Here is a 25738-nt window from a genome sequence, read left to right as displayed (position 1 = left end):
TAAAGCATTTTATGTTTGCCTTAAAATTAAGTTTCTTTAATCTTTCTGTCCTTCACCTTACCTTTAAAGTGGAGCAATATTAAATGAGAGATGGTCCATAAAGAAACTTGTAGAGCTGTGTAAGTCTTAATGAGTGTTCTCAATTTGCAAAATGTTTAGTTTCTTTGAAAGTTCATGATAAAATAAATTATAGGTGTTATATATTATTGTTATTATAATCCTTAAAAACAATGTTCATTGTTTGCCTAGGACATCATTAAAATTGATTTATATTTTGAGGAAGAACAGATTTATAGTCTGGCTGTTTAAATCTTTGCATACTTTTATTGCTAATAGTCTTTAACTAGATCTGCCTATATAGTAAGATATGAAATGTATTAATTTTGTAATTTACTATAGTTAAGTCATAATGCAAAATGGGTATAGTACAGAATTAAAAACAATGTATATTGTGTTACACAAACTTACTAAATGACCCTTTTCATCCATACAGGTCTTCAATAAACTGCTAAGTTTGGCTAGTACTGCTTCATCACAGAAGTTCCAGTCACATATGTGGAGTCAGATGTTGGTTTCCACATCTGGATTTTTGAAATCCATCTCAAATGTCTCTGGCAAAGACATCCAGCCTTTAATAAAGCAGTGGGTGTATCCTTTTCAGTAGCAGCTCACCAAGGAGGGGAAGGGAATAAAGTTATATGTATCAGGGGAAGGAGGCAAAAGAAAGATTTGGGAGACCAAAGGAGAACTATTTAAGTTGCTAAACAGTAGTAGAAATAACTAGGAACTGTAAATCATTTCTGCTGAGGTACCTATTAATCATTGAGATATACACACATATATGTTTATGCTTGTAAAATTTGGCATATTTTGAATTGCTTTTTAGTATGTGAGTATTGCAGTAGGCTTGATGGTGGGGGAGGTGAGTAATCCACCAGAAAGGCCTGGAGGACGGCTCGTTAGATGTAGCGGTCTGGTGGCTTTTAGATGTGGTTAGGGGTTGGCACAACTTAAGTGCTATCTGGGAACTTTTCAATTTTTACATTTTTTTTTCATATCAAAGAACTATTATATTAATAAACCAGTACAGTGGTTTTACTTCTTTCAAAACACAAATTTGTTAATATTTCAGAAATTTTGTTTAAATCTGGGGAAACAGTTTTCACAAAAATTTTGAATACTTTGCCACCTGGTTTACCCTGAAGTGTGTTCTCAGGCCTTGAACTGGTGAGAATGTGTCTGAAAGTTATCACCTACTATAATGAGTCAGTTATTTTGTTTAGTACATATTCATCTCAGAATTCAAAAGTTCCTTTACAGTTCTGTAGAGACCAGAGTGGAGTGGTAAAATTTTATGGAAGTTTTGCATTTAACAGAAAACGAAATGTTTTGGAATTAGAAATAAAGCAAGATTATACATCCCCTGGAACTCAGAAATATGTGGTAAGATTTTTTTCCAAGTGGCCTTTTTTACTGCTTTCTTCCCTGTTTCAATATAGGAAGAGCTTATGGGTGGAGAACTGATTAGAAGATATATGGGATTTTGTTTGCAAAGGTGGAAATTGAGAAAACACAAACTATCAATGATGGAGGTTATGATGGAGATTTCAGGGGACACAGGTTACCCCAGTTCTCCCCTCCTTTGGTGCCAACTACCTTTCTGTGTCTCCTGATACAAATCTTCCATAGTACTGTTTTATATCTTGAAATACATGCCTGTACATGTAAGAATACATACATAGTATTTTTCTAACATTATCTTTGAACACTGTTTCTTTTTAAAGGGACCACTTAAAGTGACAGTGCAGGAGTTAGATGGATCTTTCAATCATACGTTGCAAATCGAAGAAAACAGCCTTAAACATGATATTCCCTGTCATTCCAAAAGCAGAAGGTAGGCATTGAATCATAACTTTAAACTGCAGTTGATAATTAAACTGAAAGTCTCACAGATTAAAATGCCAAAATAAAAATCCCAATATATACCCAAGTTTCAAGTAAAGAACATATTATCTGGTATCTTTTTTTCTTCCTTCTATTTCAAGTTGGTATTACCAAATATTCTTTATTTGCTTTCTGTTCTTGACATTTTTTTCTTTGAATTAGTTAATTTAAAAACTTAGATTTAAGAATCTTTATTTTATAGGGTCACTGGGAGGTGGAATAGAAGTTTGATTTTTTTTTGGAGTCAGGAAAAATTCAAGGCAAATTGCTTGGTTTATTAGTCCCATTGGATTAATATCTATAGTAAACTTGGGGAAATGATCATTAAATATAAAGGAAGGCGCTGAATACCTATGTCATAAAAATCCGCTGCATTTTCTTTGCTTTATGTTTCTCCTTTTTTCTGTATGCCTTTACAGAACATTCTTTTTTTGTTTTTTTTTTTAATTTATTTATTTTAAGTAATCTCTATACCCAGTGTGGAGCTTGAACTCGCAACCCTGAGATCAAGAGTCACATGCTCCTCCACCTGAGCCAGCCAGGTGCCCCTTCATTTATTTAAGCAATCCTATACCCAACATGGAACTTGAACTCATGACCCCAAGATCAGGAGTTCCTGAGCCAACCAGGTGCCCCTTAAAAAACCTTCTTGTTGGGGGGCACCTGGGTGGCTCAGTGGGTTAAAGCCTCTGCCTTCAGCTCAGGTCATGATCCCAGGGTCCTGGGATCGAGCCCCGCATTGGGCTCTCTCCTCAGCAGGGAGCCTGCTTCCCTTCCTCCGTCTCTGTCTGTCTCTCTGCCTACTTGTGATCTCTGTCTGTCAAATAAATAAATAAAATCTTAAAAAAAAAAAATTAAAAAACAAACAAACAAAAAAAAAAAACCTTCTTGTTGGGGCACCTGCGTGACTCAGTGGGTTAAAGCCTCTGCCTTCTGCTCAGGTCATGGTCTCAGGGTCCTGGGATCGAGCCCCGCATCAGGCTCTCTGCTCAGCAAGGAGCCTGCTTCCCCCTCTCTCTCTGCCTGCCTCTTTGCCTACTTGTGATCTCTCTCTGTGTGTCAAATAAATAAATAAAATCTTAAAAAAACAAAAAAAAAAAAACCCTTTTTGTTGTTTTTCAAAAAGGCACATTGTCATTTTCCTTAAAAAGTACCTGTATCCCTGGGGCTATTAGTACATTATATGTTAATAAAAAATAATAAAGTATTCAACCGTTCATCTTCAATGTAGTATATTTTTTCTTTACCACTGTTGTTAGCTATTAGCATGTATTCTGAATAAAAAGATGGGAACATTTTTGTGCTTTGCTGGAGGATTATGTAGTAATATCAGAACTTCAGAAACAGAAGTTTTACAGTCACGACTACATTGAGGTCATGTCAGACAGATGAGGATGTCAGTTGATTGTAACGGCCTTCAGAAACTTGACTGTGAAATTTCCCTGAAACCATTTTTTCTCTGCAAAAATTCTTTCTTAGTTCAGGCTGAAATTTCTCTTCCTTTTGTTCTGTTTCTGGCTTGGAAATTGGGAACATCCTATTGCTACCCTTTTCATAACATTGCCTCAGGGATTTTTCTCTATAGTAACAGTATGTCCTTTGGGTATTCTTTGGTGTGAGGAACACAGGAAGACTGTTCTCTGTTCCTGTTTTAATTTGTAGTCTCCCAAGTTTTTAGTAGATTTTATCATTCAAGAGTAATTTGCATGGAAGTAGTTGCTTTTTGGAGGACTTATCCTAAATCTTTTTCATATTGATCAGTTGTACATGTTTATTAATATTGTTAAGATGTTTTATAGTTAACCACATACTTCATTTCGTATGGGATAGCTCCTTGCTCCTTGTCTCGGTTCAGGCCTGGTTATTTTTTCAATTTTTTTTATAAAGGATTTCTTTGTTGATAGATCGATCTTTTCTGTATATAATTGCAGATTACCAGTTTTTAGAAGTATATCCATGTTTTAACCAGGCATTTAGCTATATATTTTTGCTTTTTGTTAAGCTTTCATCAGGAAGAGTTTTGAGTATCATTGACTTCATTCCCTTCAGCTTCAAAATAGATTTTTTTTGGTGTTTAAATTCCATTACATTCACTATCCCTTCTTCCTTAAGCTGTCTTATAACATTGCCTGAAGTTTTTATTTTGAGCTTCAGCTGTTCTTATCTCCTTTCTGAATTGAAAATGTCATAGTTTGTAAACTTAACTTTTCCCTGAATGTAGGAATAAGAAGAAAAAAATTCCACTCATGAATGGAGAAGAAGTTGACATGGATCTTTCTGCGATGGAGTAAGTTACTTGAGTTTAAGGATGTAATATTGTATGCCTTGTCGTTTGTCTCATTACTACACACACCTAAAAGTATGTAAATGTGTTGAAATTGGTGCTTTTAAAACTTTGAAAGTCCATAGAAGTGCAGTGTTTCTCAAACTGTAATGTGTGTGTCAGTCACGTGCGGATCTTCTTAATATACAGTTTCTGATCTAGTACTTCTCTAGTGGGTCCTGATAGTCTGTATTTCTAGGGAGCTCTCAGATGATCCAGGTTCTTTTTGTCTTTGGTCAAGGCTTCAGGGCATTTTGAGGCTCCCCGTGCTTTCAAAATACAATTTAAATATCACTGTTCTAAATTTTATGTGGTAGTATTTACTGATTGGCAGTGTTTAATTTTTAAAAATACTATAACTCAGACTTCATTTTGCTCATCCATATTGTGCCTCTGTGGGTTTTTTTTTTTTTATTAAATATCTGTAATTATTTACTGGCTTGGTTGCCAAATGTTACTGCTGTTTATATATATATATACACATACATATACATATACTTTTTCCATATCAAGTGCCTTTCCTGTAGTAAGCACCCACTAGTATTTGGTGAATTAAAGTAGTATTTTAGGTAGTGTCCTTTTGATGATGGTGTTGACATAGACTAGATTTTTTTAAACTGGGAGTTACTTTGACAAGAATGGGAGAATAAATTCATGATATGCCTCTGAACTATGATTTCAGAGCTTGCTATTTGAAAAAGATGATCATGAATCTAACGTTTTTTTTAAAAAAAGTATTAAAAATCAGTTAATTTAGTAAAATAAATTCATTTCTTAGTCACAGATTGATTCCAAGAAATGATGGCGTTTATAGCCATAGTCAGTTAGGCTATAGGCCATGGAATGAAGAAATTTGATCTCATTCTTTTTTTTCACATTATATAATCACAAATCAAAATCCCCAAATTAATATTTTGAGATGGAATTTCTTTGTGACCACTGTCATCTTATCCTTGAGGGATCTTTTAAGTAACATTAGTAAAGATTAACTATTGTGAGAAAGTTTGAAGTACATTAAATCCAATGAGAATGTTGTCAGTGTGATTAAAAAAATACAGTAAAAGTTCAGGCAGTCTTGAGTATTGCATAGAGAAGAGAATCTGTTTAATAAATGCTTAGTTTTTATTTTAAAAATATATAAAATTGAATCAAAAGAAAATTTTATTTTCTTTCAGTGCTGATTCCCCTTTGCTGTGGATAAGGATAGACCCAGATATGTCAGTGCTGAGGAAAGTAGAATTTGAGCAAGCTGATTTCATGTGGCAGTATCAGCTCCGCTATGAGAGGGATGTCGTCGCACAGCAGGAGTCCATTCTGGCCTTGGAGAAGTTCCCTACGCCAGCATCTCGCCTTGCACTCACTGACATATTAGAACAAGAGCAGTGTTTCTACCGAGTAAGAATGTCTGCTTGCTTCTGCCTCGCAAAGGTGAGGTGATGCATAGTAGAAAGAAAACATGATTACTGCATTAAAAAAAACAAAAACAAAAACCCAAAAAACTCTGGTAATGAATTAGCATTTACTGAAGTCTTTAATTTTACTTGGTAGCTGGTCCCTCTAAAGCTTTTTTCCAAATATGTTTAATAAGACTGATTCAAAAGGAAAATATTTTGATCTGAAAATAGATAATGCATTAAAAGTTTGTAATTGTTGGGGCGCCTGGGTGGCTCAATGAGTTAAACCTCTGCCTTCGGCTCAGGTCATGATCTCAGGGTCCTGGGATTGAGCCCCACATCCATCCAGTTCTCTGCCCAGCAGGGAGCCTGCCTTCCCCTCCCCCTCTGCCTGCCTCTCTGCCTACAGAATGAACTTATACCAGAAGTTCAGACCAAGGTTTAAAAAAAAAAATTTTTTTTATTGTCAAACTGAAAGTCAGATTTTAAAATTCTTTTTTTTTTTTTTTTAAGATTTTATTTATTTATTTGACAGACAGAGATCACAAGTAGGCAGAGAGTCAGGAAGAAAGAGAGGAGGAAGCAGGCTCCTGGCTGAGCAGGGAGCCCGATGCGGGACTGGATCCCAGCACCTGGGATCATGACCTGAGCCGAAGGCAGAGGCTTAACCTACTGAGCCACCCAGGTGCCCCCGAAAGTCAGATTTTAAATTCAAAGAGGATTGCTCACCATTTTATTGAATTGCCAAACCCATCCTGTTAAAGCACAGAATGCATTTGGCAAGAAATTCCTTAGTTTGAGTGGTGCTTTACGTTAAAATTATAGGAAATCAGTTCCTCTTAACTAGTCTGTGTGGTGATTATTTCATGTTGGTTTGGGTTTAGTAACCAATATCAGTGATACATAACTTAAAATGATAGGTTCTATAATTTCACGTGCTAGAAAAGTTAATTTATTAAGAAAACTAAATATTTTTCTTTAGATGCAAAAAAACTGAAGGTAGAACAAATGAAAACCAGAAAAACGCAGACAAAAATTTGTCCAGAAATACTGGGTTCCAGGTATTTTTAAAAAAGTCTTGATATAGGTTCATTTGCATTTAGTGACTGCCCTGCCTTCCTCACTGCTAAAATCCATTTGCCCAGCATTTCTGAAGATTATAATGGTTAGATTCGTTTTGTCTTTAATGGTCACTATTGAGTATTACATTGCTACATCCTGCTCAGATATGTGAGGGACAGCATGGTATTTGATAGATCATCTGCTAAGGATATGATTTCATTGCTTCTATAAAGATCTTTGTGATTCTTGCATGCTAAATTCTTAGCAGGTCCATGAAATTATAGATTGTTATTTAAAATTATAAATTATTCTTTTCAGACATAATTTCTATATACTCTAAAAGTTTCAGTAGCAATATATGGTTTTTCTGTAGAGCATTCTTGCAGACTTAAACATTAGCACTGTACTTGGCTTATTTTTCAGTTAGGGTAGACTTTAAAACCTTATTTAAAATTTATGGTGATGATTCTGTTTGGTAATTTGAAGTGTTAGAATTATATTTTCTTAAATGAAAAGGACAAACTTATTCAGAATAGAAGCCTTTTGCAAATATTTTTTTTTAAAACATAACAGAATGCTCCAACTTAGAAATTACAGAAAATATAAGTGTACATAAGAATGGGGGGGGAGGTGAGTTAATTTTTTTTGGAAATGGTAATAAAAGGCTAAAATTATTAAATTTCTGAGAATTAAAATTGTTGAAAACAAATCCAATTGTATTAATAGATTTTAAGAAGCTATTTTATTTATTTAAAAATATGTTTTCAGTGGTAATGGAAATTACTTCATTCTAATTATTTGCAGATTGCAAATTCAATGGTGAGCACATGGACAGGACCACCAGCCATGAAATCACTTTTTACTCGAATGTTTTGTTGCAAAACTTGTCCAAACATTGTGAAAACAAACAACTTTATGAGCTTTCAAAGCTATTTTCTACAAAAGGTACAGTTTACTTTCTACTTTGTTATAATTGTTTTTTGCTGTTATCTGTGTATCTCAGTTGAACTTGGGGACTATTTAAATAACAGGTATGTTTACTTTTTTATAAAATGTTTGCCTTTGTTCTATTTTTGGTTCTTCAAAATGTTCCCCAGGGGCATCTGGTGGTTCAGTTGGTCAGGTGTTTGCCTTTGGCTCAGGCCCCGATTCAGGCTCCGTGCTCAGTGGGGAGTCTGCTTCTCACTCTGCCCCTCACCTGCTCATGCTCTCTCTCTCTTTCTCTCTCAAAATCAAAATCTTAAAAAAAAAATGTTCCCCAAATTTTAATTGATAATTCATTGAGATTATGAGCTGTGTGTAAGTAGCTGTCAACATTTATACTAAAGTAAACAGAAATGGATAATTTGACCTTTTGGTTGGTCATCTAGGGGATGGAGGTATGGGTGAGTCCTTCTGATGGCAGTCATTCCAGAATGTGGACAGCCCTTCCGAAACAGACAAGTACAGTACCCATCTCTGGTTTCAGTCTTAGCTCTGCTCTCACTAGCAGTTTGCACGTGGATAAGTTTCTTAACCCTGTAAGCTTCAGTTTACTCAATTGTAAAATTTGTCTTTTTAAAAATCAAATAGACCAAGTATATAAAGTGTTTTTACACTATATCAGATAGAAAATTTTATATATATATATAGAAAGTCACAGTGGTGTGATGGTGTCACTGTTTTAGGAAGGGATATGGAAATGGCAGGATTTTCAACATCTGGGCAATTTGCAAACCACTTGTAAAATGTTTTGATTGGTTTAATGATGATGATGATGAAGATGAAGGCAGGGGTGCCTGGGTGGCTCACTCAATTAAGCGTCCACCTCTTGATTTTGGTTGGCTCAGTTTGTGATCTCAGGGTCGTGAAATTGAGCCCTGCATCAGACTCTGTGCTAGGTGTGGAGCCTCCTTAAGATTCTCTTTCTCCTCTCCCTCTGTTCCTCCTCCTCCTCCTCTCTCTCTCTTCTATGTGTGTGTGTGTGTGTGTGCTCTCTAAAAAAAAAAAAAGAATATATAATAAGGGCAGAGTTCAGATTAAGTAAATCAAACTGGAAAGAGGAATGAAGTTGAAGTAGAAAAAACTAACAAAGCCTATTTAATAATTTTGGTGTTGAGGAGTGGGAGAAAGACATGTCGTGGATAAAGCAGTGGGTTATTTTGTATTAAGGAAGAAGAAACTTGAGGCATGTTTGGCACAGAGAAAGGAATCTGTGGAAAGGGTGAGATGAAATATTCAAGTGGGAGCAAGTAAATATAAAAAAGAGAAGGCAAAGTCAATTCTAAAGATACAGGAGTGGGTGGGACGCAGTTGGGAGGTTTCTTTTAGAAAAGATAAGAACATTCCTTTTTCTGAGGCAGGTGGAAAGCAAATTGGAAGTGGGTGAAATGATAGATGTTGAGGGGTTGTTAGGTAAGGTGAGATTTATATTTGGCAGTGGGAGATACCTACTGAAAGCAGAAGTCATGATATAATTAGAATGAATTTCATCAGCAGAACAGATTCAGGATGAACCAGGTTTTGGGAAAGCCAATATTGGTGTGATCAAAGAAGTCTAGGTGACGTGTCATTTTAAAGGACTGAACATTCTCTAGTACTTAACTTGTTGCCCAGCTCTCTCTTGCCATTTCACTAATTCATGGTGTGGAGACAAGTTAATTTCTGTGTCTAACCAGAATGTTCCCTTCATTGTGCCATTGTGTCCATATACCTTATATTGTGTTTCATATTGGGAGGTGTGTCCCATTAGTGAGAGGGATGAGATCAGTTTGTAAGTTTTGGTTTGTTTGTTTGTTTGTTTTGTTTTTAAATAAAATAGGCAGTATCAGAAGGCAACATATCTTATAAGGGTATAAAGTGTTTGTGGTTTTAATTAGTATACATGACATTTGTGTGTGTGTAGATTGGGATGTAAATGTATTTCTTATTGTGGGTTGCAGTCAAAAAAGTTGGAAAAGTAATGCTTGTAGACCAGTTTCTTTCACATAATACTTTGGTGCCAGAAAAGACAGAAAAGATTACTGTAAGTCAAACCTGAGTTTCTTAAGGGCAGAACAGGCATTAGGCAGGTATTTCTGTGGAAAAGAACCTTTCCTTCCGTTCTTAGGGCACGGACACTGTCTTCTATTACATTGTGGTAACACTGACGGTCTTAGCGCTTCTACTCCTTCATGCAAGCAAAGGAGTTTACCCTCCTTTTTGTCCTGCAGTTTGGAAGATGCTGTTAGTTTGAATCAGATGAGAGCATAGTCCAAATCTCCCTGGGTACTGAGGACTGTGATGACTTCATCTGTGGTTCTTTCTTGAGTTTAAATAGCTTGGTTTTACTGGTAAAGGTTACCACTGTGTGAGTCAGGTTTCCACTTCTTTAGGAAAATTCCCTGTGAAAATCTGGAAAGGGAAAAGTTAGGCTGGATTTTAGGTAATATACCATTTTCTTTAGGTTGAGAGTGGGGGGTACTGCAGAATCAGTGTCTCTCAGACTCGTGATCTCTTTCCTGTCTGTCGCATGCTTCCAGCCACTGTATCATCTGATCCTAAACATGGTTGTGAGGAAGCAAGGCTCTTAACTAGGCAGCTGGCTAAAATAATCGTTTTGGTAGTAGAGTGGGACTTGAAGAATAGTCTGTCTAGTGTTAAAACCCATTCCTTTTCCACTGTAAGACACAGAACTGCATTTACATAATTAATAATGACATATACTTTACTTCATCAAATGAAGACATAGGCACACAGGCTACAGACTACTCTGCCCTTGGTTTGTTACTCTGCTCTCAGTTGCAATGTGTCCCATGTTCCCAGTGAGAAGGGGTGAGAATTAGAGGGTTAAGCGTTAGTATATTCTGCATATACTAAAATGAATTGTCGTAACAGAAGAGGTTATTATATGCTTAAAAAGTTTTTTTCTTCCTTTTTTTTTTGTAGACTATGCCAGTTGCAATGGCTTTATTGAGAGATGTTCACAACCTTTGTCCCAAAGAAGTCTTAACATTCATTTTAGACTTAATCAAGTACAATGACAACAGAAAAAATAAGGTAAGATACTTTAACGAATATTATGAAACTACCTAGTGACATTTTGTTCTTAAAGAAATATTTAGACTGTGAAATCATTGTTGAGTCCATGGTAGTTGAAATTTCTTGAGACTATCTACAGTATATATTTGTTATATAATACACAAATATGATTTATTATAATAACCAGTAGAACACAACCCAAGATTAGTTGTTTGTTTGAATTAGTTGTTTTTTTTGCATGTTCCTCATACCTGTTGCAATGTGGAAATAGTAGTGTATCAGATTTCAGGAATCCAACTAAAACTTGATTTGGGGAAGTCTGACAGCCCAGTTATTTTTTTTCTTTTTTCTATTGCCATGTGATACAGAGAAAACAGTTCCCTCCGGGGATAATTTATTCATTAATAAATTTAACTTTTTACTATAATGTATGTTTATTAATTTATTTAGCAAATAGCTGTTGAGTGCTATGCTTCAAAAATCATTTCATCTTGTAATTCTAACAGTCAGCAAATGTTTTTGAAAATACATGCTATGCTAGGCAATATACTGTGTTAAACAGAAAGAAGAGTTGGTAGATGGCATCCAGAATTTTGTTTACTCATTAAACATCTCTTGAACAACTGCTGTTATTTCACAGTTTGACTCTGGACCCTCACAGATTCAACCTAATGGGGAAATCAGACAAGTAAACAGTTAATAGTCATCCATAGTAGGAATATGTTTAGACTTTACTAGAGCAATTCAAAGAAAGTAGTGCCTTCCAAAGGGTACAGAGAGACAAACTCAGGGAAGTTTTGTATACAAGTGGTGACTTTCAAACTGAGTCCTAAAGATGAATAGGATTTTCCTGGTGTTATTCCAGGAAGAAGGAACAGGACATGTAAAGACACATGTATCTGATATGGCAGGTAATTAGAAATCAGGAACAGTTAATGAAACATCACAACAGTAAAGAAAAAGTGACAAATATGTTTATTAAAAAATGGTGATTGGTAATGAAAATCAGGAAGACCAATTTTTCCTCAGGTCCGTAGAATAATATTCAAATGATTTAAGCTAAAAAGAGTCCTTAAAAAATTAGTACTTTAAAAGTACATTATAGTTGATAGACTTTTTCTTTCCATTTTTGAATACTGTTAAAACATTTTTAGGGCCGCCTGGGTGGCTCAGTGGGTTTTGGCTCAGGTCATGATCCAAGGGTCCTGGGATCAAGCCCCGAATCAGGCTCTCTGCTCAGCAGGGAGCCTGCCTCCCCCTCTCTGCCTGCCTCTCTGCCTGCTTGTGATCTCTCTCTCTGTGTCAAATAAATAAATAAAATTTTTAAAAAAAAATTTTTATAAGATTCTTTTCTAGTCTTCTAGTTTGTTTTGACTTTGATTTATAGTATTCCTTTCTTCCTCTATACATGAATTTCTTTTATTTGAAGATATTAGGTTATTTCAGATGATACCGAATCAAAATTACATTCAGATGGAAGGGGAAAATACTTTTTGTAAAATTGTTTATGTCAGTTCTTGTTTCGGGGGGTTGCTTATGTAATTAAAATCATGGTAGCCCCAGTATAGTACTTTTACTTTGTAAAGTGATTTCATCTACCTTAATTTCTTTAAACCTTACTTTTTTTGGAGTTGACAAATGAAAGAAGAACACAGAGGTTGAGAGTTGAAAATTAACAGTAAGTGTAATCTGGGAATTGTGCTGTGAGCTGTCACCACCCATCTATGTGGTGATCTTTTTAGTGTACCATGCTACTTTATATGACACTATATTTGTAAGGTGCATACTGACAGTATGAAATTTTACACTTCCATTGTTTTTTTTTGCAGAACGACATAAGACTCAATTTCTTGTAACTTTGAGAAGAAGGCTAATCAGGTGTTATAGTTAGTGGCTGTAAGATTAGCATACTAATCTTGGAAGATATTAAGGATAGAATAAATACAATAATGATAACAATAGTAATAATAAAATAAACTGTTTTTTGTGTGTTCCATGGCCAGTACCAAAATATTTATCATCTAATATGATTCTCATCAGATATCTGAAATAGAGACTATTATCTCAATTTTCCTTTGAGGAGATTAGAAGCTAATAAAGATTTACCTGAGGGTAATAAGCCAGATGTGTAGAAATGCCAAAAAGAAGTTGAGAATCAGTGGAAAATATTTAAAAATTTTTTAACATCGGGGCGCCTGTGGGTTAAAGCCTCTGCCTTCGGCTCAGGTCATGATCTCAGGGTCCTGGGATCAAGTCCCCCATTGGGCTCTCTACTCAGCGGGGGTCCTGCTTCCTCCTCTTTCTCTCTCTCTCTCTGCCTGCCTCTGCCTACTTGTGATCTCTCTCTCTCTCTCTGTCAAATAAATAAATAAAATCTTTAAAAAAAATTTTTTTTTTTTAACATCTCATTAACTGGGTAGAAACTGGGTAGAGCATGAAATTCAATACTCTGGGTAAGTTTTCAAGAAGTCTGAAATTAAACCCCCTTAAAGCCTAGTGAATAGCCATTTTCTATGATAATCTTTTATACATATATGTGAATTTCTAATAAATAATATATGTTTATGGAATTTCTGTTTTGTTAATTACAGTACACAGAACATGGGTTGAACTATTCCTGACTCTCAAAGATCATTGTTAAAAACATCAGTCAGTCTTTGCTATAGTACACTGATACTGATGCCTTCAGGGTATTTTTTTGTTTTGTTTTTTGTAGGAATTTTCGCTATACCGAATACCTCCGACCTTCCATGTGTTCTGCAAATTATTTCTTCCTCTTTGTCTCTTATAACCGTAAGGTGATGGGATAATCTAGCTTGTTCAATTAGGATTATATAGTAGCTGTGGAAATTGGACGTGCTCAGAGGGATAAATATTAAATCTTTTTGGTTTTCCTAGTTCACCCACTCCCCCATCTCATTTTTAAAGATTTTTAAAGATTATTTATTTATTTATTTGACAGAGACAGATCACAGGCAGGTAGAGAGAGAGAGAGAGGGAAGCAGACTCCCTGTTGAGTAGAGAGCCCGATGCGGAACTCGATCCCAGGACCCTGAGATCATGACCTGAGTCAAAGGCAGAGGCTTTAACCCACTGAGCCACCCAGGCGCCCCTCCCCCATCTCATTTTTAATTTCCAAGTTCATTCCGTGATTTGAATACTTAAGTCAGAAATAGCGTAAATGGACTATAGTAAATTTACTATAGTAAATGGACTCTTGCTTTGTTGGCAAAGTAGTTACCAGAAGGTAATAAGAAGCAGATCAGAATATTTGAAAAAAACTGGTAATTTGAATAATCTCTGAATGGAAAGGGTCTTTCTAAATTGGAAACAAGACTTAGAACCTGGAAAAGAAAAGGTTGATAAAAGCCACAATGTTAAAACAAAATTAGGCTGATAAAAATCCATGATTTTTTTCCCTGGCTCCGGAGGGAAAGATTAGGACTTTGAGAGATTAAAGTTTTAATGATTAATTTTGCAATCATGAAAATGATTTGAAAACAAAATTTGGTCCATAGTGAACATGTGCAGAGTATTTTTTCTTTGATTTTTGTTTTTTTGTTTGTGTCTTATTTTTTTCTGCCCAGTATCTAAACATAGGCACGTGTTGGGATTCTGTCGTTAAAACTGTCAATGTGAACTTCTGCCTCCACTGTGGAAGTCACAGGGGCCAGGTGCTCCCCCTCAGTCCCCTGGCAGTTTGTGTTACTGAACCATATTCCCAATGATATAAAACTGTACCGTATTCCCACTGATGATAAAATTAATTGCTCCATATTCAAATTCCCAGGCTAAATCAAGCCACCCTAGATTGCCTTTCAATAAATTGTTTCTCTGGGAATTGACTGGGATATGGATTTAGAAATCGTTTTGGATGGTTGTCTCCTCTCCTATCTCTGCTTCTCTTGCTAGATCTCCTGTTTGTACCTTATGTCTTCTACACCAGGCCTCTTTTTCTTTTCTTTTTACTTTGTATCTTCCTTTTTGCTTAGAATTTAAGGAACTTTTTTCAATTTTATATTCCAATTTAACTTTGATTCTGAATCTCTGCATTTTTTTTCCTAATCTCTGCATATTTTTTCTTTTTAAAATGTGTTATGCAGTTGGAAGGCATACCTTTGGTTATTTCTCAGACAGTGTTCATGATAGATTTTGGATTTTCTTCCCCCTTACCGGTGTTCTTTTCCTTGTGAACTCTTTCCAGCAGGTTGCTTTTCTTCCTTTTGTTTGTTCTGGTCTTCCTTTTTTATGTTGATGCTTTCCTTAAATATCTGGTGATTCGTGATTATAAATTTATATGTGAGAATAGAGCTAAACAGCTGATTTCAAGCTGTGTGTTACCAGTAGGCTTTGTGGCTTGTGGTCTTCCTTTGAGAGGAATCTAACTAGGTTACTCTTATATGCAGTAAATACTAGTTGAGTAAACTAATGTATTCCTAATTAGTGAGTTACTCTTTTTCCTAATGTATAACTACACAAAAGACATAGTTAAATAATTACCAGAGAACTTGCGTATGTTTTCTGATAAATTATGTTTTGAAGTTATAAATATTTTATTAATTTTTGAATAGAAGTGTGAATTTTGCTTCTTGCGATTATTTTTGGCTTAGTTTTCAGATAACTATTATCGTGCTGAAATGATCGATGCCCTTGCCAACTCTGTTACGCCTGCAGTCAGTGTGAATAATGAAGTTCGAACTTTGGACAACTTAAATCCAGATGTGCGACTCATTCTTGAAGAAATCACTAGGTTTTTGAATATGGAAAAACTTCTTCCAAGTTATAGACACACCATTACTGTCAGGTATAATAAAAGTTACTTGCTTTTATAGTAGAAATTATTCTAATTATAGGAAATATAGTAAAGTAAAAGGAGAAAATTAAAATCCTTTATCATTATACCATCACAGATGTATTTTTAGTGTTTTGGAGAATGGCCTTCCAAATTTTTTCATCTTTTAACTAAGTACATCTTTAATTTTGTGATACATATTGTATATATAAATTTTTATATTCTGCTTTTATCACAATACTTTCTCATGTCATCGGAAGTTCTTCATAAGCATTATTTTTGATGTCTGGAAAATGTTTTTATCCCATTGGATATAGTATAAACATCTCTGTATTATTAAGCTTCTTATTTAGATGACTTTAGTTCTGTCAGCTTGTTTGTATATGGCTAGTAAAAGCTTGTTTCTTTAGAAGTTTGCTAAAAAAAATTGATCCAGTAGTTCAGATATCATCAGTTCTCATTTTTATGATGTTATTGACTAAATTATTGCAAAAAATGAATGTTACAAAATTAAAAGATTCAGATCACATCAGTATTTCAGTTTGCTGTTACAGATTGATTCCTAATGTCTGGGAAACAAGTTTGATTTGATATATTTTTATGGAAATACTTAACTGCAAGTACTCTTTTTCCTAGTTGTTTGAGAGCCATCCGAGTGCTTCAGAAGAATGGGCATGTTCCAAGTGATCCAGCTCTTTTTAAATCTTATGCGGAGTATGGCCACTTTGTGGACATCAGGATAGCAGCTTTGGAAGCAGTTGTTGATTATACTAAAGGTAATGCTTTAGAAGCATATGTGCATATCATTTTTTTTAAAGATTTTATTTATTTATTTGACAGAGAGAGACATCACAAGTAGGCAGAGGCAGGCAGAGAGAGAGGGAGAAGCAGGCTCCCTGCTGAGCAGAGAGCCCAACGTAGGGCTCGATCCCAGGACCCTAAGATCATGACCTGAGCTGAAGGCAGAGGCTTAACCCATTGAGCCACCCAGGCGCCCTGTGCATTATCATTTTAAAAGGAGATGTTCATTAAATATTTAAAGCCATCTTAGTTATTGGGGTTTCCTATTAAGTAATAGGTTTTTAAATGTTAAATTCTTTAGAAAGTATTTTTGATAAATGTAGAACTTGCATAAGAATAAGTGAAGGAAAAGAATAAAAGTAGAGATTGGTATATTTGGTTTTTCTAAGGAATCAGTGGTATTACTCCATAGCTCTAATTACAAGTTATTAAAACTAGAAGATTTTTGGGAAGTTTCTAACTGAGGACTCAAGAAAACATCTTGTACCTTAGAACAGGCTTCATGAAATTGAAAAAAATATAAGAGCAGAAAGTGACTGAGAGAATATTGTATATTCAAAGCATTTAAAGATATACAGGGCAGAAAAATAAAGAGATGAAAATATTAAGAATTCAGTCAAGAAGAATAGAACAGGTAGAAGAAAAACAATAATCCAAAATAGGATACTTGGAAAGAGTAAAATGAAACTTCTTAAGCTAAAATCTGATAAATTTAAAATTTTAAGGTTAAAGAAAAAGTGTATAAGTTCCTAAGAATATCAGAACCTCGTTATTGTACAGGATAAAAAAATGATGATTTACCTGTGGCCTGTGGCTTCTTCAGAATATGATTAGTTTGAAAGATAGTGAACAAAGGGTTAATGTAATGTTTAGGGAAAAGTGCAATCCTACCTTCTCTTTTTGCCAGGTTGTCACTCATATAGTCTTAAAGATTTAGAAGTACATCTCCTTTGTAACACTTTTTAAAACAAAATTCTCAAAGAATTTTCAGCTGAGCTGGAAGTGAATCTAATAATAACTCAAGATTGAAGAAAGCGTGAAATGAAAGACCCAGTGATGAATGACTATGCCTATTAAAAAAAAAAACAAAAAACTAGAACTAAGCTTAAATATTTGTTAATGGCATGGTTAGAAAATTTAATGCAAACTCCAAACATAATTTGTCTTTTATAAAAGATTGATTTATTTTGGTGGGATGGGGGGAGCAGAGGAAGAGAGCATCTTAAGCAGACTCCACACTGCGCAGGAGCCGCACCAAAGGCTTGTTCGCATGACACTGAGACCATGACCTGAGCCAAAACCAAGAGTCAGAGGCTTAACTGACTGTGCCACCCGGGCACCCCTCCAAAATAATTCTTTATAATATGCAGGGGCACCTGGGTGGCTCAGTCGGTTGAGGGTATGACTTCGGCTCAGGTAATGATCTCCAGGTCCTGGGATTGAGAACTAGTTTGGGCTCCTCGCTCAGCCGGGGGTCTGCTTCCACTCTCCTCTCACCTTTGTCCCTCTCTTGCTCATGCTCTCTCTCTCAAATAAATAAAATCTTTTAAAAAATTAAAAAATAATATGCAAATATAAGAACTCTGTAATTTAATTTACATATAGAATTCCAGATTTATGCTAAAATTTGGGAAGAGTAAAGAAGTTAGAGTATGTTATACTTCTCTTCTGACTTTGAAGAGAGGAAGGAGTGAGCGAAGTTCTTTAATAGATACTGGTTAATTTTTACATATTAGAGGAAATCTACTCAAATCTTTTATCATTTTTTTGTAAATTTCAATAGAAGTATGTGTGTGTATAAGTCAGAAATTATAAAGGTGTAGAACAAAATAGTGTATTATATATGTTGGGCTAAGTTCAGAAAGGATGGTCATTTGTTCTTTTTATTGAGGGTAACAAATCTTTCTCTTAAGAAATGGCAGTGAAAATAGTGTTTTTTTTTAATGGATATTTTGTCAAGTAAAAATAATGTAATCTATCAGTCTCCTATTTTGTTTGGACATTTTACCAGTTTGTGAAATCTCGACATCCTGAGATCTACCAAATACGCCAGTATTCCCAACTTTCTTTCCCAAAATACATGAATGATGTTTACTGCCACATGAATATGAAGATTTCATGAATTAGTATTACCTGAAATGAAATAGAATGCTAATATTACGATTTCCAAAAGAATGCTAAGTTAATAAATATAATTGAGAGGTGCTTTATTATTATCCATATATCTGGATCATTAGAAAGTGAAAAAATAGAAGAGATCAGAAATAAAATTCTGATAGTAAAGGTTTTCAAATCATAAAAGCATAACTTGTTGAAAAGGTGAACAGAAATTGCTAATGAGTGTTTTTATCCAGGTCATTTATATTTATAGCACTATGTTATGTTATCTTATTAAGTTAAGACTGCTCTTTAGTCTTAAGTGAAAGAAACCACTTGGGTAAAAACACTATTTCATATGGTATACTGTAATTATAGTTGAGATACTATTGGGTATCAAATTTTCCTGTTTATTTTATTTAAGTATATTTTGTCCATTTAGAGTTACTCATCTGATTTAGGGATCTTAAATTATAATTTGCCTTATGTTGTATTTGTCATTGATTTGAGCATTAGCAAAAAATAGGCACTTGTCCTGTTTTATGTTTTGGCTATATGTAGCACAATACCAGTGAAGTTTACAAAGTGGCCTGTTCATAAAAAATGTAAGAAGTCGCCTACAGCCTTCAACTCTGATTTGAAATACAGCCAATGCATTGCTAAGTTTAAATCTCTCCTGTCACTCATTATTTCATTTGTTATAGTTAAAAACACACATTTCTTTATTTTTATTTTCAGTGGACAGGAGTTATGAAGAACTGCAGTGGCTACTTAATATGATTCAGAGTGACCCTGTACCCTATGTAAGGTTAGTTTTTGTGCTGTATTTTGATTTTGCAAGTCCTAAAGTGAAATGAGTAATTTTGGAAGATTATACATGGAACAAGTTTTTATTTTTTTAAAAATAGAGAAGTATGTTATACATTTATTAATGTCATTTTTAAGGTGTTTTTTAAAAAATTGAGTGTGCTGGAGTTCCTGAGTGGCTCAGTTGTTTAAGTGTCTGCCTTGGGCTCCGGTCATGTTCTCAGGGTCCTGGGATCGAGCCCTGCTCAACAGGGAGTCTATTTCTCCCTGTCCTTCTCCCTTTTTTTTTTTTTTTTTGCAAAACAGAAAAATTTAATTTCCCAAAACATAAATAATGGGTATGTTTTTAAATGCATATTATATATCATACACATACATATTTAACAGATGACTAAAACAGGACTATCAAATTTCTATAGCACAATATCTTAGGGTCCCATGCAGGATCCAGTGTGACAAGTCTCTCTCCCTGGGGTGCCCAGATCATATAATCTTTTCTCCTTAAACTTTGACTATGGGAAGCCCAGATATGTGCCTTTTCCCTCTTACTTTGTTTTCATTCATTCAATATTAATTGACTACCCTTGTGAAAGGCAGGGAACCAAAAGCTGGAGGTAGGAATTGCAGTTGGTTATTAGCTAATCGAAGATGACGTAAAGCTCTCATGCATGCTCTCGCTCTCTCTCTAATAAATAAATAAAACCTTTAAAAAAATACATTTTTTAAGAGGTTTTATTTATTTAAAAAAATACATTTTATTTATTTTAAAAAAATAGATTTTTTAAAAGGTTTTATTTATTTATTAGAGAGAGATCACAAGCAGGGAGAGAGGCAGGCAGAGAGAGGGGAAGCAGGCTCCCTGCTGAGCAGAGAGCCCGATGCGGGGCTCGATGGGGGGCTCAGTGTGGGGCTCAGTGTGGAACTCTATCCCAGGACCCTGAGACCTGAATTTAAGGCAGAGGCTTAACCCACTGAGCCACTCAGGGGTCCCTAAAAAATACATTGTTAATAAGCAAAGTTTATTTCCTGCAACTTTATATACAACTTCCATTGTAATTTAAAGAAAAGCTTATATAACAGTTTGTAGTATACCTGGAACATCCCTTATATATCCAAATTTATAATATCTGTACTGATTGATTCAGTCTATTTACAAGTCATTGAGAGAAGTGTCTTGATGTATCCCATTTGTTTCTTTCTATCGCCTATAAAATCTCCATTTTTTAAAACACAGACCTGGGATTTAAAAAGTCTAAGAGGAAAGTAGAAGAAAATCCCAGTCCTGACTTAGTAAGACTTCATTTTTGTGTTTCTTCTAGTCTTCATTTCTTTCACTTCTCTTGCTTTCTTTTTGCAAAGTAGGATCTTCATAGTGTATTTTTTATTAACATATAATTTTTAGTTATTTGAATAGGATTAAATTTTTTACCTTTTCTGTCTTCCTTTCTTTGTATATATGAGACGCTTAAATTTTTGTCATTTCTTTTAAGATAATGACTTCATAAAATAATTTGACCTGTGGTAAGTAACTTATAGTCATGCCCACTAGAAACAAGAACATAAACCTAGAGATGTTGTCTTACTCAGCTTTACACGTAAGATGGCAGATAGTTGTTTTCTTCCAAAAAGGTGTACAGGCAAACTGCTCTCTCCCCTTACTGAAATGCGTCAGGGCATGAGGAGTCTATGTAAGAGATTATAGTTCCCTGATAACGACATTGTCTTTGACCAGTGTTAGTTTTTGAGATGGATTGTAGCAGTGAGCTTTTGGTTAAGGGACCTTATTATCTCAGTGTTTTCTTTCTGTCTGTCTGTCTTTTTTTCAATTCTAACCATTTCAGTGTTGTTTTTTTTTTTTAACTTTATTTATTTTTTTAAAGATTTTATGTATTTGAGAGAGAACAGAGCAAGAGAGAGTGAGCATGAGCAATGTGAGGGGCAGAGGGAAAGGGACAAGCAGAGACACCACTGAGCAGGAAGCCCGATGTGGGGCTCCATTGCAGGACCCCGAGTTCATGACCTGAACCGAAGGTAGACGCTTAACCAACTGAGCCACTCAGGCGCCCCCATTTCAGTGTTTTAAATGTTGCCTATTATACGTGTACCTTCATGCAAAGTTTTGCTGTTAATATTTCATAGTTCATGATTTGTGATCTAAATTGTATTTTAAATAATTTTTCTTTCTGCTTGATATGTACTAAAGGTATGGTTGACATGGATAAAATTATCATCTGTGTTCAGGTATATATTCAGATAAAAGAGGAGAAGCAGGAAACCAGCTTCATCTCTTACCTGACAGGAGTTCATGCACTTGGAAGTTTATAAGATCCTACTGACAGCAAGTAGGAACAGAAATTAAAAATAGAGTATAAACAAAGTATATCGTGTATATTTGTGTTTTCAGTTCACAACATCAAAACTAACATTAAAGCGTGTATTTCTGAGATCATGGAACTGTGTTTTGAAGATCATTTTAGCAGATTGTAGTACTGTATAATATTTGAAGTCTCTGTATTTCTAAATTATATATACAACCTGAATGATTGTTTTTGAAGTTCTGTTGTGGAACTATTAATAGCATTCAAATTTCGAGAGTATGTTATTTACAGTCTGAACTGAAAACCTTATTTAAAGATACACTTCATGATTATATTTGACACTTTTCTTCTTAGTTGATCTGATTCATTTATATCATCAGTAGTAGGGAAGCTCTAATTCTGTACTTAATATCATCTAGCCCATAGTTCTATTCGTAGTTAAAAAATTCAGCATGTCTTTAAAAATCTTTACTGTTAATTGCCAGAGGATAGAAGTATTACCACGTAACAGTTAATGTATGTGTGTATTTAGTATCTGGGCACATCTGTCCATATTTTTGTGTTTCTTTGTTTTTAATAGTTTGAATAGGAACTCGGTCCTTTTCTCTTTGTTCCCATCATTACTCTTTCTCCCTTTTTCTTGTCTTTCTTTTAGGTATAATTGACATATAACATTATGTTAGTTTTAGGTGTATAACACAGTGATTCAATATTAGTATATATTGGGAAATTGTCACCTCAGTAAGTTCAGTGAACATCCATCACCATACGTAATCACAGACTTTTTTTCTTGTGATGAGAACTTTTAACATCTACTCTTTTAATAACTTTCAACTATACAACATAGTATTAATAACTATTGACACCACGTTGTATATCCTATCCCTGTGACTTATAATTGTAGTTTTGTACTTTTTGACCTGATTCACCCATTTTGCCCCCCTTTCCCCTGGAACCACCAATCTATTACTTTTTCTTAAACTCGTTAAGTAACTACAGTACAGATCCACCATACTCTGCTTTATTGATGGGATAGAATTCTTAGTCTTAAAGATGGGTGAATATTGGTGTCTGTCTTTTAGTCACTGGCATTATTCTCGCCTACCCCAAACACAGCATTTTATTTTTATGGCCCTGGTTGATTTTTAAGCTAATGATGAAATGGTCTTCAATAAAAACTAAAATTTTTTAAAAGATTTATGTATTTATTTGAGAGACAGAGAGAGAGAGAGTGGGGGAGGGACAAAGGGAGATAACCACCAAGCAGACTCCCCTCTGAGTGCAGAGACGGACACAGGACTCAATCTCACCACCCACCTGAGCTGAAACCAAGAGTTGGATGCCTAACCGACTGAGCCACCCAGGCATCCCAGTAGGACTTAAATTTTAAAAATATATGTTGATTTTCTCTTTCTGTGTTTATTATTATAAATGTCAGAATTACTGATTTTGGTGGAGTTAGATAAAGCTCTGAAGAATTTTAGGGTGAAACCTTAAAGTCTGGAGGAAAAAAAACCCAACTACCTATAATTACTCCTTGCTGCTTTAGAGCTAAACTTGAAATTTCTTTCTGCAAGGATGCTTCCTTGATTCCTTGAACTAGATCATGTCCCTGAAATCATAGTCACCCATAAAAATCCTACTGTTCTTCCTATACTAAAGAAATACCTCCTGTATATATAAATATTAATTTTATAGCTAGAACTATTTGATTATTTTTGTTTCCCCCATAGGAATATAAGTTCCAAAGAGACAGGGACCGCGTTTCCTTTTGTCACTGTGTGTATGGAACGTAACATTGTCCTTACAAATAGTTGGTTCAGTACATGTGAAATGAGTGATTGGATGCAATTTTTTCCTTTTTCCTCTAAACATCTGTATGGCTTTTCCCCTAATCATATGTATGTTTAACTTCCTTCATATGTTAAAGAGAAGTGATTTTATCTCTATGTTGACAACTGTATATAGAAAAAAGTTTTGGGACGCCTGGGTGGCTCAGTTGGTTAAGCAGCTGCCTTCGGCTCAGGTCATGATCCCAGCGTCCTGGGATCGAGTCCCACATCGGGCTCCTTGCTCGGCAGGGAGCCTGCTTCTCCCTCTGCCTCTAGCCTGCCACTCTGTCTGCCTGTGCTTGCGCTCTGTATCTCTCTCTCTCTCTCTCTAACAAATAAATAAAAATCTTTAAAAAAAAAAAAGTTTTAAGGTGTTTATCTTGAAATGCTGGGCAAGTTTTTAGTCTTTCATGTTGGCTTGATGTTTTAAATATAATAATAGGGTTGTCCACTTTATTTGTATCATTTTCTTGCAATAGAAGATTTTCAGATTATAGCTTAGTTCTTCATTAAGGTATCTTGAGAATTGAAACTAAATAAATGCACTTTAGGTAACCTGTATAATCACCTGACCATTTACTAATGCTTTTTTTCCATAAAGTTTGCTGTGTATTTCACATGTCTGATTAGGCAGAGAAATAATCCAAAAAGGGAAAAGAAAAAAAAAATCTAGATGCAGTATATAAATAATTAAATCTAGGTGTTATAGGGCGCCTGGGTGGCTCAGTGGGTTAAGCCACTGCCTTCGGCTCAGGTCATGATCTCAGGGTCCTGGGATCGAGTCCCGCATCGGGCTCTCTGCTCAGCAGGGAGCCTGCTTCCCTCTCTTTCTCTCTGCCTGCCTCTCTCCATCTACTTGTGATTTCTCTCTGTCAAATAAATAAATAAAACCTTTAAAAAAAAATAAATAAATCTAGGTGTTATATTTTTGAACTGAAATGAAATTTACATTTTTGAAAATTTTAGTTTCCTTTCAATAGGCATAGCTTTTTTCTTTTTCTTTTTTTCAAGATTTGATTTAAATTCAAGTTAGTTAACATATAGTGTAGTATTGGTTTCAGGGGCAGAACTTAGTGATTCATCACTGGCCATGACTTTTTTATTCCTATAAATTTGGAAAAATGCAGAATCACATTAAGAAGAAAACTTTAAATAGCCTATAATTATTTTAACCAGAAACACTTAACATTTTGGATTATTCCTTTCCAGTCATTTCTATCCATGAATATACTTTTTATATGGGTAGGAAGAACTATTAATTATATTCTTTAAAATGGATAAGACTGTTTTAAAGATGACATGGAATTATGTTCTGGTTTTGGAATGAAGCATCCGTATGATTACAGGATATCAGTCCCTCAAGAGATACACATACATCTTGTGCTTTTTCTCATGAGAGATTTTGAGCATGTTTTTAGTTTTGATTTGAGTTTCTTATTGATAGTGATTTACAGTAGATTGGACTGGCCCACCAAGAAGATTCTCAACTGTTTAGGAAAATAATAGTATAAACCTATGACTTTCTCAGGATTTGCTTTAGGTCTGTTCCAGTTGTCTGAAGCATATAAGCGTATTCTGAATTTTTATATTTAATCTCTGTAAAATTAAGCATGAGATTCTCATTGTCTTCCCTTAAACTTCATCCCCTGAGTATTGCTTTGGGTATTTAGTCATTTATAAGTATTTCTTTGTAAAATCCTTTCTTCTATCATCTAAACTTTAGAGAAACACAAAGCTTTTGAAGAAATGTTTAATTTGATGATAGTAATACATGTGCTGATCATTATAGCTCTTTTAGTGACCGTTTCAAAGATACCCTCTGTTTCATCTTTACAGTTCATTGGCACAGCTCTAAAGAGTTTGTGATGATCTGAGTAAATGCCACAAAGTGTTATTAGTTGGGTGCTACCACTTTGGTCTTTGAGGATAACTGAGAAAGCAGCGGAATAGAAACTTAGGTTTTCTTCTTAATGCAGACTTAAAGTATAACAACATGAACATGCTGTAAACAACAAACTCATCCGTATTTTTAAAGATTGTTTATTTGTATTATTGATCTCTTCTTACATAGAGATTCTGAGGTCCTTAAGGATAGAAATTGTGTTTATTTTTAAAGGTTTGAAAATATGAATATGAAATATCCATGAAGATGTGTGTCCCCTTTCATATTCCCTACCTGTGAATTGCATCTATAACTCCATTTCGCTTTTCGTTCTCAAAGCTTTTCAGTATTTTTATTTTATGCAGTCTTAAAATATCAAAGCACAAGAGGATGTTAAAGTGGGAGTCCACATCTTCCAGTTTTACAGACATAAAATTGAAGCCGAAAGGGGTTAAGTATCTTAATCTGCAGCCTATTTGCTCCACTT

General features: G+C 34.8%; 1 protein-coding gene across 2 annotated transcripts in view; it reads left to right on the top strand.

Annotated features, from left to right (window-relative positions):
- TAF2 (TATA-box binding protein associated factor 2) overlaps positions 1-25738 on the top strand; it is an 89767-nt gene that overhangs the window by 31388 nt on the left and 32641 nt on the right. For both annotated transcript variants that reach the window (XM_059395087.1, XM_059395086.1), the window contains exons 12-21: positions 494-648; positions 1329-1443; positions 1785-1894; positions 4166-4231; positions 5443-5695; positions 7528-7668; positions 10630-10740; positions 15333-15526; positions 16151-16290; positions 19151-19220. In XM_059395087.1, the coding sequence (XP_059251070.1) occupies positions 494-648; positions 1329-1443; positions 1785-1894; positions 4166-4231; positions 5443-5695; positions 7528-7668; positions 10630-10740; positions 15333-15526; positions 16151-16290; positions 19151-19220 (1355 nt within the window). The remainder of the gene's footprint in view (positions 1-493; positions 649-1328; positions 1444-1784; positions 1895-4165; positions 4232-5442; positions 5696-7527; positions 7669-10629; positions 10741-15332; positions 15527-16150; positions 16291-19150; positions 19221-25738) is intronic.

The sequence above is a fragment of the Mustela nigripes genome, chromosome 3 (genome assembly GCF_022355385.1).
Source record: "Mustela nigripes isolate SB6536 chromosome 3, MUSNIG.SB6536, whole genome shotgun sequence".
NCBI lineage: Eukaryota > Metazoa > Chordata > Mammalia > Carnivora > Mustelidae > Mustela > Mustela nigripes.
The sequence above is the reverse complement of the archived record's forward strand: the minus strand, read 5'-3'. Positions and strand labels throughout refer to the sequence as shown.